General features: G+C 55.2%; 1 protein-coding gene across 15 annotated transcripts in view; it reads left to right on the top strand.

Annotated features, from left to right (window-relative positions):
* The first annotated feature begins 131 nt into the window (after positions 1–131).
* Positions 132–17151, top strand: part of KCNC2 (potassium voltage-gated channel subfamily C member 2) — a 195943-nt gene continuing 178923 nt past the window's right edge. For 10 of the 15 annotated variants that reach the window (XM_064166464.1, XM_064166462.1, XM_064166457.1 and 7 more), the window contains exons 1-2: positions 132–188; positions 15573–16329. In XM_064166464.1, coding sequence (XP_064022534.1) covers positions 15697–16329 — 633 coding nt within the window. In that variant the 5' untranslated portion in view covers positions 132–188; positions 15573–15696. Of the gene's footprint in view, positions 189–14518; positions 14905–15286; positions 15437–15572; positions 16330–17151 lie in introns of those variants that run through there. The other 5 variants (XM_064166453.1, XM_064166455.1, XM_064166452.1 and 2 more) reach the window with 5 other exon arrangements.

Here is a 17151-nt window from a genome sequence, read left to right as displayed (position 1 = left end):
CAATAGCTCCACAGAGGGAGACTCCACATTTCCCCCAAACCCACAGCACCTGGGTGCTGCTGGAGTCTCCTCCCAGCCCAGGTGTCACCACTTTGCCCTCCCTGCCCACTCCCCTTTATAAGGGCCCCAGGAGAGGCAAGCCCCAAGCTTGCCCACTTGGGCAGAGGATCCTCCTCGGATCATCACCGGTGAGTGCCCCTGGGGTGCACTGGGTGAGTGGTGGAGGGGATCAAAGGCCGGGGGGCCTGCTGGCCCCCCGGTTTGCTAGGGTAGGTACTTGATATCTCTCTGACATTTCACAGGGGTTTGGTTTGTTTCTGCTGTGCAAGAGACAGAGCTTAGCCCTGTTCCTGAGCAGGTGCTTAGCCCTTCCCTTTGTCATGGCTCCAGGAAGGCAGCAGCCCCAAGCTTGCCCAACTGGGCAGAGGATCCTCCTCCTGCCAGCACAGCTGAGTGCCCCTGGAGTGCACTGGGTGAGTGGGGGAGGGGCTGAAAGGCTGGGGGCCTGCTGCCCCCCCGGTTAGGCAGGGTAGAGAACTGATGCTCAGTGTGGCATTACCCATGGGTCCTGGCTGGGCTCCTCTCTGCTGGGCTGCTGCTTTCTGCTCGCTTGTAGAGCTGTAGGAGCGACGGGAGTGGCTGTGTGAGGCGCTTGGAGGAGCCCTGCGTGAGCATGCAGCCTGGCTCTCGAGTCTGAGAATCCCTGGCCAGGGGAAGGGAATGGAGCTCCAACCTCATTGCCGCTGCCTGTCGGAGCGGCTACAGCCCTGCCTTGTTTTGTAACCACGTTAAAGCGTCAGGAGGTGTTAAGCCAGAGCAGAGGATGACTAACGTGGTTCAGGAGTCCCCCTGATGAAGCTGCTGAGCAGGCAGAGGCTTCTGCAAGTCAATAGACTTGTTCTCAGGTGGGCGGAGGCCTGCAGCTCCTGCACAGGTCGTGTTCTTCAGCCGCTTTCATCTTCCCTGCGCTGGTGTCGAGCCGGCAGGGGAGCGGGGCGGCCCCGGCGGGGCCCGGCGGCGGCGGCGTGGCCGGCAGGGAGCGGGGCGGCCCCGGCGGGGCCCGGCGGCGGCGGCGTGGCCGGCAGGGAGCGGGGCGGCCCCGGCGGGGCCCGGCGGCGGCGGCGTGGCCGGCAGGGAGCGGGGCGGCCCCGGCGGGGCCCCGCGGCGGCGGCGTGGCCGGCAGGGAGCGGGGCGGCCCCGGCGGGGCCCCGCGGCGGCGGCGTGGCCGGCAGGGGAGCGGGGCGGCCCCGGCGGGACCCGGCGGCGGCGTGGCCGGCAGGGGAGCGGGGCGGCCCCGTCCCGTCCCTGCGGCCCTTCCCCTGCAGGCAGCGCCCCAGTTCCCTCGTCCTTGCGGCCCTGCAGCAGGTCCCTGTCGCTCCGGGCCTGAGGCGGCCCAGGCTGCAGCAGTGCTCCTCATTGTGCGCCTGGGGCAGAGGCCCCCGCAGCGGTCCCGCGGGGAGGAGCACCCCGGGGGCTGTACCTGCTTTGCCCTTCATGTGGGGGGACCCCAAGGGCATTGCAGGGAAGTGCGGACTGAAACCGTGGAAACTAAAATAGCAGCTTCGGTGATGCAGGGAAAGGGAATACAGCTTTAAACACAGCTTCTGTCGAGTGAGTGACTCCTTAACGACTCCCATGGCTGCTTCTGAGGTCCTTAACTTGCCTTGGCAGGAATGAACCCCTGCACTTGCACCGCGGCTGCTCCCCTGGAGCAGAGCTGCGCGCAGGTGGCAGTCGCTAACCGCAAGTGCCAGCTGCGAGCACTTCACTGCGGCTCTCTTCATTCACTCTCGTTCTTGCCCTTTGTTTACTGACCGAAGGGGACAGCGGGAGGTCAGGCCAATGCTAGGATTTAATTTCTCCTCCCTTTAACACCAGCGTTTTGGACAGTTTAAGGCAAGTTCAAGAGTCTCTCGTTGTGGGTTAAGTACATTTTGGAGCAATACCTGTTCTAGATGTTGTTGTTACACAGATTCAAGTAGCCGTAGGGGATCAGTGAGTGTTAGGGGCTGGAAGGGGCCCCCAGGGACTGCCAGGTCCACCCCCTCTGCAGAATCTCTTGGATTGTGTGCTGGAATGTGTCCAGGTCGAAAGTCTCCAGAGAAGCAGACTCCACAGCCTCTCTGGGCAGCCTGCTCCAGGGCTCTGCCACCCTCACTCTAAAGAAGTTTCTGCTTATGTTGAGGTCAGCTTCCTGTGCTCTACCTTATGGCCATAAAAGCAGCCAGAACAATGTGTTGGCTGTTTTACTGAAAGCAAGAAGTGGATCAGCTTTCAGTGCTGTGTGATTAACTTCCCACGTCCCCTGTGCTGCTCTTCTGATGCTTGCCCCTTTCTTCAGCCTGCATGACTCCAATGCTGTCTTCCCAATTCCATGTTGATACACCTCTGAGCTCTTGCTCAGAGCACCCTTCTTAGCAAAGAGCTTCTGCAGTAACAGCCGTAATCCTAAAGGCTTCTCACACAAGTAAATCAAAATAGCAAGTAACATCCAGCAACAAGACTGCCTGGGGGAGAGGAGACTGGCCAGACAAAACAAATGAGTAGTGATGTCATCACAGCTACCGTTCATAGTTTCTGTTAACCTTTGTTCGTCCTGACTTCCCCCTCTGGAGCGCCAGCTGTGAGGAAAAGGCTGCCCAGAGGTACAGCTCAGTGGCAATAGTCCTCTTGCATGCAAGCAGAATACATCAGGCTGGGAGATACCTGATGAGGTTGTCTTGTCAAATCTCAGATACTACCTGGTAAAGAATGTTTGTCCTCCTCTCCCCTGGCATGGGGACCTGACTGCATGCCCAGGCAATCCCTTCCACTGCTCCCCTCAGTTCTCTGCTAGCAAAAGTTCCCTGCTGACTAACCTGAATCTCTCCTGCTACAGTTTAAGCTGATTGCTGTTTCCACTACCCCATCCTTTCCTTATGCCACAGCTCTGAAAGCTGTTACCACATCCCCTTTCATCTGAAGTCTGGTAAATAGGACTCCTTAAACTTACCTTAACTGCTTGTGTTTAGTGCATTCTCATTATCCTCCCCTAAGTGCCAGTTGGTGCCTGCCTTGTGCTGTGTGATGCCCTGCACCAGCTACGGAGGCTGAGCTAGAGCAGCTCTCTGGCACTGCATGTGATGAGTCTCAACCATGGCATTAACAAATGGCAGGCAATAAAGCAATGGATGCAGATTGTTATTATTAGAACAGGGTTTAATAATTGTTCTTAACTGAAACCTTTACTAGTGGTCTGTGTTATAATCTAGTCTGATGCACAGGAGTGCAGGCAGCCCACTGCAACCTGCAGGTACCTTAATTCCTCAGCCAAACCTTGCTTCTCTCAGGCAGTGCTCAAGAAGTAGGACTTAGTATTTCCTGCTGCTCTGTCTTCTGTGCTCTCAGGCTGCCTCTATCCTGGTGAAGTGGGAGGGTTTGTGTAGCAAACAGTGAAAGAGCACTGCTACAGGTGAGGTTTTCCTTCGGTCCTCTCGTTAGTGTACTACTCGGTTACTTTCTGCAGTGCCTCCCCTCTCCTCCCCAGTGAATTAACTGCTTGTCCTGGAGTCCTGTACCCCTAAATTCCTCTCCTGCCCGGACTTCGGGGGGAAAGGGGAAAAGCCGCCTGGTTTCCCCCCCCCTCGCCTGCCCTGCAGCCGAGAAGGGGGCGGCGACTGCCCCGTGAGTTCCCGCGCTGGAGCCAGGCTGGGATTGGCCGTGCGCTTTCGCGCCTAAAGTGTGGTAACTCTGCCCTTTGTCTAGCGAAGGGTATAAATATTGGGGGTCTTCCCGCCTTTGGGGTTCCCGCTTTGGATTTTGCCTGTGCCTGGACGAGTTCGCTCACTCTCCTGTGCCTGCACTGCAGAGAGACCAAAGGACTTGCCTTGGTGTTAGGCACACCTTTGTCTGCCTAACGACCCTTAACGACCCTTAACGACTCCTGTAGCCGCTGGAGGAGGAAGACCGACTGCACGAGCCAGCCTGAGTGAGTTATTTGGCTTAGCTTAATTTAGTAAGAAACCGCTATTAATTAATAGCAGACTCCTTTTCCAAAAACTGACTTCCAAATATATATAGTCAGATTATTAATGGTATCCTCGTAGAATTCTCATGCAACTGAACCTGTTTATCAAACGAAATTAATCTTTGTATATATAGTTGTGGGGGCGGGTTTTGTAAAAATAAAAAATATCTATTTTTGATAAATTTTCTTCTCGGCCACGAATTATTACTGCCCTCCGCAACATTATGGCGCAGTGTAAGCAGGGTAGTTCAATCATAGAATTTCTACAAGAAAAGGGATGCCTAATCACAGGTCTTGATTTAATTTGGGCTCAGAAAAATTGTAAAAATCCGGAGAAAATCCTGGAGAAATTAGCTGAGCGCTCAGACCCTGTGATTTCTGAGTCTCCAACGGAGCATTTCTCTGTTGTTCTGGGGTCAGTCGTGACCCAGACTCTGGCCGAATTTGAAAATTATGAAAAAAGAATTCAGGCCTTGGAAAAGGATTTATTAGCCGAAAAAGCTAAATGCCAAAGTATCTGGGAAAGCATGCTGGCGCAGACAAAGAGCCTGACCGCGGCACTGACTGCCCGGATGAAAGAAAGGCTTGTAACGCCTGCAGACACCACCTCTTCGGTCTCCGTGTCTGAATTTGAATGGAGTGATTCGCGGGAATCGGGGAGAAAGGCAGAGAATGCCCCGAGGGGCTCTTCGGGGGAGAGAAGTTCCCCGAAACCAGGCACAAAAGACTCTGCCAGAGACGCAGAGAATTCCTCTGCACATGCCTCTGCGCGGCAGAAAGCCTCAAAGCCACGCAGAAAGCGCAGGTCCCGACCGGACTCTCCCGTAGCTAGCGGAGAAGAGAGCTCCGGTGAGGAGGGCGCCGCGGTGCACAAGCACGTGTTGCCTGTGATCAGGAATGAGTCCGTGAAGGGCAGAAAAGGCGGTGCAGGGACCACCGTGATCAAAAAACAGTTCACAGATGCACAGCTCAGTGACTTACAAGTCAAATATGCGAGAGATCCTGGGGACTCAGTCGCTGACTATGTGTATCGAGTGTCCCGAGCCGGTGGGGACCGGGTCCTTCTAGACTCGCAGGAAGCTGCTGGAGACTGGGGGGACGATGTGTTCCTGACACGTGAACCCGAGGGGACACACAGCCTCACCGCCCGGATAGCCTACTGGGCAAGCAGTGTCCGTCCAGCCTACCGGGGGGAGCCGACGGAACTAAAGGTCACCAGCTCCTCTGAGCTCATCACTGCTCTCCGCAGACTTGCCTGTGTCCAGGCTATCTATGATAAGGGACATTATGATTGCCCATTTTATGCCCCTGTGGACCCGGAGAGACTGCACCCTATTATGAAGGGTTTGCCAGCAACTCTGCAAATCCAACTAATGAAGAATGTTGAGAAAATTGAACGTGTGCTTGGAGAAAATGCAGAGAACGATGGTGCTAAAGAGCACGTAATGACTTGGGCTGAACTGTTAACTGACTTGAATGCCCACGGGCTGCAATTTGGGTTTGGGTCTCCTGAAGGAAAAGGGGCTGGGGAGAGACAGTCTCGTGCTTCTCCCCCAGAAAATCCCAGGACTCTGCACAGGCAGGTCCGGCCAGTGCAGGACTGCCCCCCCAGGGGGACCGGTCCTTCAGGCTTCTCCCCGAGGGGAAGGGGCAGAGACCCACAGAGTGACTGGAGACCCAGAGGAAAGAACAGTTGGTATAGACAAGCCCTGACTTTAGGGGTACCAAAAACTGTTTTAAGGCAGCTGGCAGACTGGCAGCTGAAGGATCTAGTGCGGTGCCTTCAGAAATCGGCTGCAAAATCCAGAGGCAGCCGCGAGAAGCCCAGCGGTGGCTCCCGAAGTGGCTCGCCCAGAAGCGGCAGCCCCCCCGCTGGGAACTGCAGCTCGTCCCCAGACAGAAAGGTTAACCCTTTCTCGCCTCCCACACGGGAGGCTAAACACTGAATTACTGTAATAGTGGCTCGGCAGCTTTTAATGGTCAGCAGTCACGGGGAGAGCTACAGAAGCCCCCAGAATAAAGACCTGCTGCCTAGGTGAGCCACGTGGTCACTGACCACCTGCCCCAGTACAAAAGGCCACCGGATCAGTGCACGGTGGATCGTCCCCAACTATTAATTGCTAAGCCTGGCCTTTATAGGCCGAGGCAGATTTTGTCTCCTTACAGGTTAAGGTCGAGGCAGAGGACCAGTTCCTGACCACCTGACCAGCACCTGGGAAAGGAGAACCAGCTACACGAGAGATGGAGTCATATCACCGGGGTGGCCAGTGGATGATGGCATCCGGACCCACGGACTGTGACCTCCAGCCATGGACTCAGAGCATCTAAGGCTCTGCCATGAACTTGGTTGCTCTACCAGGAACAGAGCAATCTTCAAATTGACTGTGTAGCTTTATTTAATACTGTTTGGGCTATTGTTAAGCCTTGTTAAGTATTGTTAAATATTGTTGGGGCGATTAATGTATTACCTATTGTTAATGTTGGAAAAGGCTAAGCCATATATATATATTAATAGGTTCCTAAATTGAAGGGGGATCACCTCTCACTCAGGTTCTAGACAAAGATGCTCATTACCACCGGGGTGGGATGTCCTGGAGTCCTGTACCCCTAAATTCCTCTCCTGCCCGGACTTCGGGGGGAAAGGGGAAAAGCCGCCTGGTTTCCCCCCCCCTCGCCTGCCCTGCAGCCGAGAAGGGGGCGGCGACTGCCCCGTGAGTTCCCGCGCTGGAGCCAGGCTGGGATTGGCCGTGCGCTTTCGCGCCTAAAGTGTGGTAACTCTGCCCTTTGTCTAGCGAAGGGTATAAATATTGGGGGTCTTCCCGCCTTTGGGGTTCCCGCTTTGGATTTTGCCTGTGCCTGGACGAGTTCGCTCACTCTCCTGTGCCTGCACTGCAGAGAGACCAAAGGACTTGCCTTGGTGTTAGGCACACCTTTGTCTGCCTAACGACCCTTAACGACCCTTAACGACTCCTGTAGCCGCTGGAGGAGGAAGACCGACTGCACGAGCCAGCCTGAGTGAGTTATTTGGCTTAGCTTAATTTAGTAAGAAACCGCTATTAATTAATAGCAGACTCCTTTTCCAAAAACTGACTTCCAAATATATATATAGTCAGATTATTAATGGTATCCTCGTAGAATTCTCATGCAACTGAACCTGTTTATCAAACGAAATTAATCTTTGTATATATAGTTGTGGGGGCGGGTTTTGTAAAAATAAAAAATATCTATTTTTGATAAATTTTCTTCTCGGCCACGAATTATTACTGCCCTCCGCAACACTGCTGTGAATAACACATAACATTTTGAACTGCCTTTCACCCTGAAGGAACAGACCAAAAGAGGTGGGTGGGGATTGCATCAGGATTACGAACTTGTCAGCATCCTTTGCCTTCATTGCATCTTTCTCTCACTAAGATGGAGTGGTTAAAAACAGTAGGTGTTAGTTCCCAGTAGCCATGGGCCTCAGACTGTTCTTTGGCAGCTTTACTTCAAGGCAGTATTTCTGATTACTTGTTAGTGACTTCTGCTCCTGGGCTATGGAAAGTACTTGACAGTACTCAGTCTAGACTGGGAAAACATAACTCTCATCTAGGAACAGTTTATAGGCCAAGAAAGTTGGTTCTGATGCTTGGAACAGCCTAGAGTGGTAACAGCATAGCAATGCTGCTCTTAGTTTTAATTGCTACTTCCTCATACCTATCTTGAAGGAAAGGGTTCAGAAGCTTCAGACAAAGGCTGGCAGAGCAGATGTCAGTTTAGCAATCTAATAAAACCTAAGAGCAGGCTGGGAGCACCTGTCCAGCTGCAGTCCTGTGGCCAAAGCAGAGCTTGATGATGTCTTTGCTTTGGGAGAGACAAGTGACCAGAGGCACTTGTTGCGTCGGGGGAGGCTGAGTGGCTGCAGGCTGTAAGCTGGCACATGGAGGCTCCTGACAGAGTAGCTTGGAGAACTGCTTCAAAGCCTGAGCTGAGGAGTGGTTAGGAAATGTAAATGAAGCTGGTAAGTGGAGCCCCTTTTTCCTGAGCTGAGTGTTAGTCACAGAACTATGACAGGGACGGGAGGGGTGAGACAGACCCCACACGGTTCAGTGTGAATCCACCGGAGACCTTTGTTCATTACAACCCTGCTCATCTAGTCCAGAGCGCACAGTGCAGCTGCACGTCAGTGTAACCTAGGCGAGTGCAGCCCAGTCTCTTCCATACATCACACCTCCTTGTTCCCCTTAACCACATGTCCCACTGTCTTGCCTCCTCCATGGGAGGCATCCCAAAGCAGTGGGAATAAGGTCAAAATGTTCACCTGCTGCTGCTTGTAATTCCTTCTCATGTGGCGTTCCCACAAGGCAGGAATGCTGCTGGTGCTCCTGTGGTGGATCTGGTGTTTCCCATCCAGCTGCCCCCTGGTTTACAGATATGATGGTTTGGGTGTTCCCTGCCCCCTCCCCACTTAAAATCACCCAGACTAGACTCAGCCAATCTGGAAATTAAAGACATGAAGCTATATTCACAGCTTAGCACAAGATACAAGCAGATAGTTACAGTCTATACAGCTATAGACAGAAAGAGACAAGTTAAAAGCAATACAGAAACACAGCAGCCCTCCCAGAAACCAGAGTCCCCAGGAGGGGCTCCCAACCACCCTTACACCTCCTTCCCACCCCTCTACTTTAGCCCAGACTTTGCCTTAGGCTCAAGGTGAGTTTGGAGGATCGGCCAGGGGGGCTGGGAAAGAGATGGATTAGTTAGGCAGTGAGAGAGAGATGTGCATGCAGCCCAGAGCCCAAGAGAGCAACTCCATTACCTATGTTTGTACTCTTGTTTTCATCCATCTCAGCAAGCCTGTGAGTGCAGCAGACATCACCATTGCTTCCTTTTCACAGCCTAGCACCTAACTCCTCTCACTAAAACATCCCAGCTAGGCTCAAACTGGCACAACAGGTTACAGCAGAAATCTTGCCAGCACCTCCAACTCCAGTTGAGCAGGACTGAAGCACAGGCAGAGGAGATGCAGTGTTTACCTCCTGAGAATGCCGTTCTGTTTCCATGGCAGTAGACAGCTCAGCCCAGATTTGGGCAATCTTGTCTGCAAAGTAGCGTGAAAAAAGCTAGAGAAGAACTTGACTGCATCCGAATGGAGGCAGTCAAAATTAATCAAGCCTGCACACACTGAGGTTGGGTCTGCTGGGTGAGACTGCAGGCTCTGGAGAAACCTCTCTGCCTCCTGCGTGGCTAAGGCAGCTGATGTAAAATCTGCCTGCCTCAGCCAGCGAGGCTCTGTGGGAGACTCCTGCCACTTGCACTCAGGGTGTTTCCCTCCTGACAGGTAAGCAAGAACCGCTCACGAGGGGCAGTCAAAACCACTGCAAAGTACTATGGTTAAATAGCAGAGGATGAGCTGTTGGTAGGAGAGCTCTTGGAGACACTGATGGACTGATCAGGGTGCCTTGAAGATCATCACTGCAAGCACTTCCATAAACCAGCAACTAAAGCAGATGCCTTCCCCTCTCAGGGCACACAGGGCAGGGGCTCTCACTGAAAACCCAAGCGGTGGAGTTCAGTGACAGAAAGGGCAGAAGTGATAGGGGGAGTAGGTTTCTGGTTAAACTGTGGGAGGCACAAAGTAGCAGAACAGTGGCAGTCAGCTGAAACTGAGGGAGCTGGGGATGGGTAGTGTGAGACAGAGGAGGCTGAGGGCAGAGCTCATGGCTGTCTGCAGCTACCTGGGGGTCACTGCAGAGACTGGCTGCTGCTGCTGGACTCTGCTCACAGGGAACTGGAGGCAGAACAAGGGGGAATGGCCTCAAGCTGAGATTGGGCAGGTTTAGATTGGACATTAGGAGAAAATTTTTCAGGGAGAGTGGTGAGGTACTGGAATGAGCTGCTCTGGGAGGTGGTGGAGTCCCCCAGCCTGGCTGTGTTTCAGGGGGGTTTGGCTGTGGTGCTTGGGGCTATGGTTTCAGGTGAATCTTGTGGAGTAGGGTTCTAGGTTAGGCCTGGTGCTCCTGAGGGGCTTTGGCAGCCTGCATGGTGCTGTGCTTCTGTGACACCCCTTGTGGCCCTTTCAGTGTGTTGTGATTGACTTTGATGGCTTATAAATGCTGTGACTTCCTCAAACAAATCCCCATCACTTGTGGGGTACCTGTCAGATCTGAACTGCACTTAGGCAAGTGTCAGTAAAAGCTGGCATGAAGTGAAAGGTAAAGCTGCTTGCAGAGCAGTTTAGGAGGTGGACCTGCCCTTCTAGAAACAGACTGGCCACTCAGTAGCAGTCTGACTGCTGATTGAGGTGGTAGGCTGTGTGCTGGGTGACAAATGAGATGATTTAACAAAATACAAATGCAGAAGTTGCTTTTCTCCCTCCCTCAGGAGTCAAATCATGTCCACTTCAATCACTCAGAGACTAAAGGCTGCAAGTTTTGCTTAAGGTGGTTTAATGGCAATTGTACAGTGCCCCTGTCAGCTGGCTGCTGCTTGAACCAGTCTCTACCAAGGAAATGGAAGTGACAGATGCTTCAGAGCAAGCCACCTCATACAGCTGGGGCTGGCTTGGTTTCTGGTTGGGTTTTTTTCTCTCCTGTACTACAAAGACTGCTAGAATAGGTAGAAAGCCATTTGGTTAGCGTGAGTTCTTTCAGGGCATGCTCCTCTGTACCTGCACAAAACTTCATCCTGCACCTTATAGGTGGCTGCTGATTATTTACATTAGGGATGTGCTTAAGATTTGCTCCAGGGCGAGGCCCTCCTTGTGCTGAGACGAAGCCTCAGGACTGATGCGTTGCCCTGATTCTTCATCCAGACGAATGGAAGGGGTGCAGAAGTGATAGCTGCAGGGCTGTGGGGAGTAGCGTTTCCCGGAGTGCCGATCAGCCTTGCGTTCCCAGGCCAGCTCCTCTCTGCGGCTGCAGGGGGCCACGGCTCCAGCATGCCCCTGTCTTCCCACGTGTTTTCTGACTAGGGATGGAAACGTTTGGCTGCTCTGAGTGATGGAAACCTGTACTCCAGAGCTGTGTCTGCTTTGGAGCTGCTGCATTCACTTCCCTGTCCCTCAGGATCCTGTGTGTGTTGTGTTTGACTAGATCATTCCAAGACCTTTTATCTGTCGCTTTAAGGGTACAGAGCATCTGGAAGGAGCTTGGCCCGGGTATTCTGCTTGAGCTACAGCATCAACACCTGTGGAGTTGATTGGCCATTGTTCAGTGTCAGCCAGTCCCTCAAAGTTCCAAATCCTGAGCTAAAGGAGTGCTTCCACTCAACTTTTGCATGCACCTGCTTGAGGATATGTCCAAATAGGTTTTGGATTTTTGCAGAAGCACAGCACCATGCAGGCTGCCAAAGCCCCTCAGGAGCACCAGGCCTAACCTAGAACCCTACTCCACAAGATTCACCTGAAACCATAGCCCCAAGCACCACAGCCAAACCCCCCTGAAACACAGCCAGGCTGGGGGACTCCACCACCTCCCAGAGCAGCTCATTCCAGTGCCTCACCACTCTGTCCCTGAAAAATTTTCTCCTAATGTCCAATCTAAACCTGCCCAATCTCAGCTTGAGGCCATTCCCCCTTGTTCTGCCTCCAGTTCCCTGTGAGCAGAGCCCAGCAGCAGCCTCTCTGCAGTGACCCTCCAGGCAGCTGTAGACAGCTATGAGGTCTGCCCTCAGCCTCCTCTTCCTCACACTACCCATCTCCAGCTCCTTCAGTTATTACTCATCAGATTTATTCCCCAGGCCCTTCTCTGGCTTCCTTGCCCTCCTCTGCACTGGCTCCGGCACCTCCACTTCTCTCTTGTATTGAGGTGCCCAAAACTGAAGACATCACTCAAGCTGTGTCCTCGTCAGAGCCAAGTCAAAGGGGACAATCCCCTCCCTGCTCCTGCTGGACACAGCATTTCTAATCCTGCCAGGATGCCATTGGCTGCCTGGGCACACTGCTGGCTTACATTCACAGCCCCCAGGTCCCTTTCTGCCAGCCGGTCTCCAGGTGCACTGCCCCAAGCCTGTAGCATCGCTTGGCGTTGTTGTGGTTCAAGTGCAGGACCTGGTGTTTGGCCTTACACTTGCAGATAGACTCCATTGTGAGACTCACTGAGGGGGAGCCTTTCTTCTACGTGTGTCTCTTGCTTACAGTCTTAAGGGAAGCACTGAGGAGTGCAAAATTCAGGTCAGTCTCCCGTAGAGGAGAAATTAATTCATGGAAGTTACTACAGGTGTGTATGTGGAATAGCGGCGCAGAATCGCAGTGTCAGGGGCTGGGAGGAACCTGCGGAGCTCATCCAGTCCAACCCTCCCGCCGGAGCAGCATCATCTGCAGCAGGTCACACAGGAATGCACTCGGCAGGTTTGGAATGCCTGCAGAGAGGGAGACTGCACAACCTTTCTGGGCAGCCTGCTCCAGGGCTTTGTCACTCTCAGTGAACAAGTTTTTCCTTATACTCCTGAGAAACCTCCTCTGCTCCAGCTTGCACTCATTGCATACCACTGATCAGATCCTGCCTCCCCCCTCTTGACACTTGCCCTTCACATACTTATAAACATCCATGAGGTCAGTCCTCTGTCTCCTCTTCTCCAAGCAGCAGAGCCTCAGCTCTCTCAGCCTTTTCTCCTAAGGAGGGTGTTCCACTTCCTTCAGCATCCTTGTGGCTCTGTGCTGGACTCTTGTCACTTGTGCCAGCTCTGTCTAACAGACTCTTAGCATGTGGCAGATTCCTTCACAAAAGATGGAAATGCAAGGAAGAGTGGCACACTGGCACATCAACAGCATTATATTTAGAAACAGGCCTGGTGTAGGACATGGACGTTTTGAGGTGACTGAAGGACTAATGTACCCTGGAAGAGATCATTCCTGTTCTTGCCAGCTGGAAATCTGTGGCTTATCTATCTTCTCTTTGGGACTGGAAGCTTCTTTATCCTTGACCAACCCTGAAACCCATGCAACAACAACAAAAAAAAGTGTGCTTAAGGAGTCAGAAGTGTAAATGCCTCTCTCCTGGCATTGGTGCTACTGGGAATGCCTGCGAGGTGTTTGTGCTGCCAGCCCTGTCGTTCTGAGGTCTCTTAGGCTCTCGACTGGGCTGTGGGGCTCTTTTTGGAGGGGCAGGGCTTGAGGTGGCACTGTGGTTAGTGGTGGTGTTGCTTTGTTTTCCGTTTTACATCTGGGGGGTGTGTGTGGAGAGCAGCGCATGCCTTGCAGCTTGAGGACGGGGCTTGAGCCGGCGCTGAGAGCAGAGGGCAGCCCTGGCACTGGGTGGTGACACAGTTTGTCTCGTGCTTTGGCAGCTGCTGCCACCCCACGGCTCTCCATAATGGATGAGTGCTGCAGAGCTCTAATACTTCGCGTTTCTCTGGAAGCCTCTGGTAGGTCAGAGAGAAGACAATGAATATTCATTTTGCCTTAGTCCCTCTTTACTCCCGCGTCCCCTTTTCAGAGACCCCCCCCGCTCTGCAGAGAACAGCAGGACTGACATGGGCAGCGTTGCCTTGGTTTGGGATAGAGAGTCTTTTCCACTGGATTTGCAACTAAGCAATTGAATATTAATCTTGGCTCCCGGGAGTTTTCACCCACTGATTAGATCTACTTTGCCAGGATATGCTTTGCCTTTTTTTTGGAGCTTCAAAACATACATGTGGAGAAAGCTTTAGAAACCCATTGCTGCTGCTTTGGGAGTCTGTTACACCACGGATACCAGATACAGACGTATCTGGGTTAAAGCAATCTGCTCTAAGCACAGTGTCCCTTGAGAATTGCTTCCAGCAGAGCTTTGCCTTCCCAGTGCCAGCAAGTGCCCAGCCAAAGTTTTTGACATGGAAGGGGATGTTTCAGAGAGCATTATTCCACTCGTTATCCTACTTCATGCCAGCCAGTAGTGTTGGTGTAGGGGAAGATCTCTCTTTTGAGGACGCGGCAAGAGGGATCACTTCTCATCTATCTTCTCTCTGGAGCTGGAAGCTTTCTTATCCTTGACCAACCCTGCTGAAACTCAGCGTCAGTAAAATAGGATGCAGACAATAACTCAGCTGGCTTGGAGGCAGGCTTTGCCTGCTTGGCACAGGCATTGGGCTCCTTCATCTGAGTTCTTCACTTCCATTCCCAGACCTCTCTCGCCAGCCTCCAGCAGATGAAGTCTGCAGAGTCCGATGTGTACGTGCTGCTTTGTAGCTGGTTTTCTCTGATGAAAGAAAATTTCAATCTCCTCTCCTCTGGGACTATTCTCCCTCCTCGGTCCCCGGGCGACAGGGCTCTACCGGCTGCTGGCCTGCGCTGGAGCTGGCTTCGGGGTGCCCCGGGAGTCGGGGCGCTCCTCGTCTCCGCGATCACCCTCCCTCCCCGCACACCGAGCCTCTGGGCGCGGGCAGAACCGGGTGCGGGTGCGGCAGGAGAAGGAGCCTCTCCTGGGGGGCCAAGCGGCTCCTCGGGGCAGTCACCTGTAGCTAGGCGCTGCTTTTCCTGCGCGGGAGCGGGGGGCCGGAGGGGCGCGGGGTGACGGCTCCCTGCCCCCGCCCCGGGGAGGAGCTTCAGCTCCGAGTGAGGTGCGCCTTCGCCTGCCCCCGGAGGCGCTGGGATTACGGCAGCTGCGGTCCCCGAGGTGTCCCGACTCGCCGCCCATGGCTCCGCTTTCCGCCTGCGATGCTCGCTCGCCGTCCCGGTGCGGAAAGGCGGCGGCACCCGTGTGAAATGAAGGGAGCGGGATCACCGAGCGGCCGGCCGGAGCCGCTTTTACGTCTTTCGGAGCTGAGCATGGAGGGAGGTAAAACAGCTACCTGAACGCGGGAAAAAAGCCCAGCCCAACAACAAGTAGCTGTCGCCTGGCAGGGAGCCGCGGAGGGCGGCTGGGGACCGGCGGCTGCCGCCGCGCACAGCCGAAGCCCGCTTGAGAAGAGGAGCCGCTCGCTCTCCTCTGGCCAAGGTACTTGCGGGGCTGGCGGGGGGGCAGCTGGAGGAAACCCGGGGCAGCCTGGCGCTGGGACCACCGGCTGTTCCCCGCCGTGCACGCTCGTGTCCGTGATTTAGCTGAGAAAGTAGCGAGCCGAGCTCCGCACCGACAGCCTTACCGAGGGTGTGCCTGCTGACAGCTTACCGAGGGGCTTGCTGCGTCTTCCCCCAAAGCAATCCTTCCTGACAAAATAGAGGGGAGGAGGAGAAGCAAGCCGCTAACCCTTCCTTTGGCAAACCGCTCTCCCTCCCCGGGCTGTTAAGGTAATAAAAGATAGATGCCCATTGAATAATTAACCGCAAGCTTTCTGTTCCAACAGCTCCGTTAACGCAGCCCCGTGAGGGAGCAGAGGGTGGGAAGGGTGGCGGATCCGTGCGCGGAGAGGCAGCAGCGCGGTTTCGTAGCCTGCTTTCACGGGCATCGGGGAGAGCGCCCGGAGCGTTGCCCAGGGCGGGCAGGCGGGAAGAGCCCTGCCCGGCGCTCCTGCCCGGCGGTGGGCCGAGAGGTGCGAGGCGGCAGGAGGTCGGGGAATGGAGGAGGCTGGGGCAGGCGGTGACGGCGGGGAATAGCCTCCCCCTCCGGTCGGTGATGCCTGGGCGGGGGGACTTCTCCTCGATTCCTTCTTTCTGTTTACGTTTAAGGCAGAAGCTCGTCCCCCGCGGACCTGCCGGCGACCGGCTCTGCCCCCGCCCAGCCACCGGTCTCCCGCTCCCCACGCCCTCCGCCGCCACCCGAGCCCTCCCCAGTCATGTCCGACCCGGAGCGATGGGGAAGCTCGAGGACAACGAGAGGGTGATCCTCAACGTGGGGGGCACGCGGCACGAGACCTACCGCAGCACCCTGAAGACCCTGCCGGGGACCCGCCTGGCCCTGCTCGCCTGCGAGTCCCGGAGCGAGTCCCCGAGCGGCGAGGAGCCGCCGCCTCCCCCGACCCTGCCGCCACCGCCGGCAGGAGGGTGCCCGGAGCGGGGCAGCGGCTGCAGCCCACGGGGCAACGGCGGCGCCAGCGAGTTTTTCTTCGACCGGCACCCGGGGGTCTTTGCCTATGTGCTCAACTACTACCGCACCGGCAAGCTGCACTGCCCCGCCGACGTCTGCGGGCCGCTCTTCGAGGAGGAGCTGGCCTTCTGGGGCATTGACGAGACCGATGTGGAGCCTTGCTGCTGGATGACATACCGCCAGCACCGCGACGCCGAGGAGGCCCTCGACATCTTCGAGGCGCCCGACCTGCTGACGGGAGAGCCACCCCCTGATGGCGACGACGACGACCTGGCTGCCAAGAGGCTGGGCATCGAGGACGTTGGGGCAACCGCTGAGGGCAAGGGCGGGCGGTGGAGGCGGCTGCAGCCCCGCGTCTGGGCACTCTTCGAGGACCCCTACTCCTCGCGGGCTGCCAGGGTAAGCGCCGACGGCTGGCGCTCCCTTCCGAGGCAGCTGGGGAGGCCGAGGGGCTGCCGAGGGTGTGCACACCGAGGTTCCCTTCATGGGGATGCCGACTTGTGGGGCATCGAGGGGAAGCTTGCCTCTGTTGGAACGGGCATGCAGAAACTGTGCTTTGGAGGGACGCTGTGTGTTGGTGATGCTGGCCCCTGTTGAGTGGCTGTGCTTGTGCCCTCCACAGCTGCAGGTGACGTCACTCAGTGAGGGGGTTCTGCTCCTGGGGGGAGCATACGTGAGATGAGGTGGGAGTTGTGCCCTGGGGAGCCTGCAAGGGAGCCACACTCGCCCTCCTGGCCCGGGAATGCAGAGGTGCACTCCCTGGGAACCCATCCACGTGTGTGTGTGTGTGTGTGTGTGTGCGGGCAGGAACAGCCTAGCCCCAGGGTGCCCTTGTCCTTTCTGAGCACTTGCATGGAAGTGTGCTGGAAGTGTGCTTGGGGCTGTGGCAGCTGGCCCCGACAGCAGATCAGCATTCCTCTCCTCCCTGTCAGAGGTCTTGAGTCTGGGGTGACTTGGTGGTGGTGACAGTGCTACAGGAGAGCAGCCTCAGCCCTTTCCCGGCTTCGCTCTGTCTGCACTGGGAGGTGATCTGAGTTCACACAGTAAGTGTGGTTGGGTCACCCCAGCCTCCTCCATTGATTTCTCAGGGTGACCCTCACTGACTGTGACTGAGGGTGTAGGCACAAGGCAGTCAATGGTTGTACTGTTTCTGTTACTTAAGACAGGTGGTTTAGATTCTGACGATGACTTGTCTCTCTGCTTTAATGCCCTTGATTTTAG

The sequence above is a fragment of the Pogoniulus pusillus genome, chromosome 27, assembly GCF_015220805.1.
Source record: "Pogoniulus pusillus isolate bPogPus1 chromosome 27, bPogPus1.pri, whole genome shotgun sequence".
Taxonomy (NCBI): domain Eukaryota; kingdom Metazoa; phylum Chordata; class Aves; order Piciformes; family Lybiidae; genus Pogoniulus; species Pogoniulus pusillus.
This window is presented reverse-complemented; position numbering and strand designations above follow the sequence as displayed.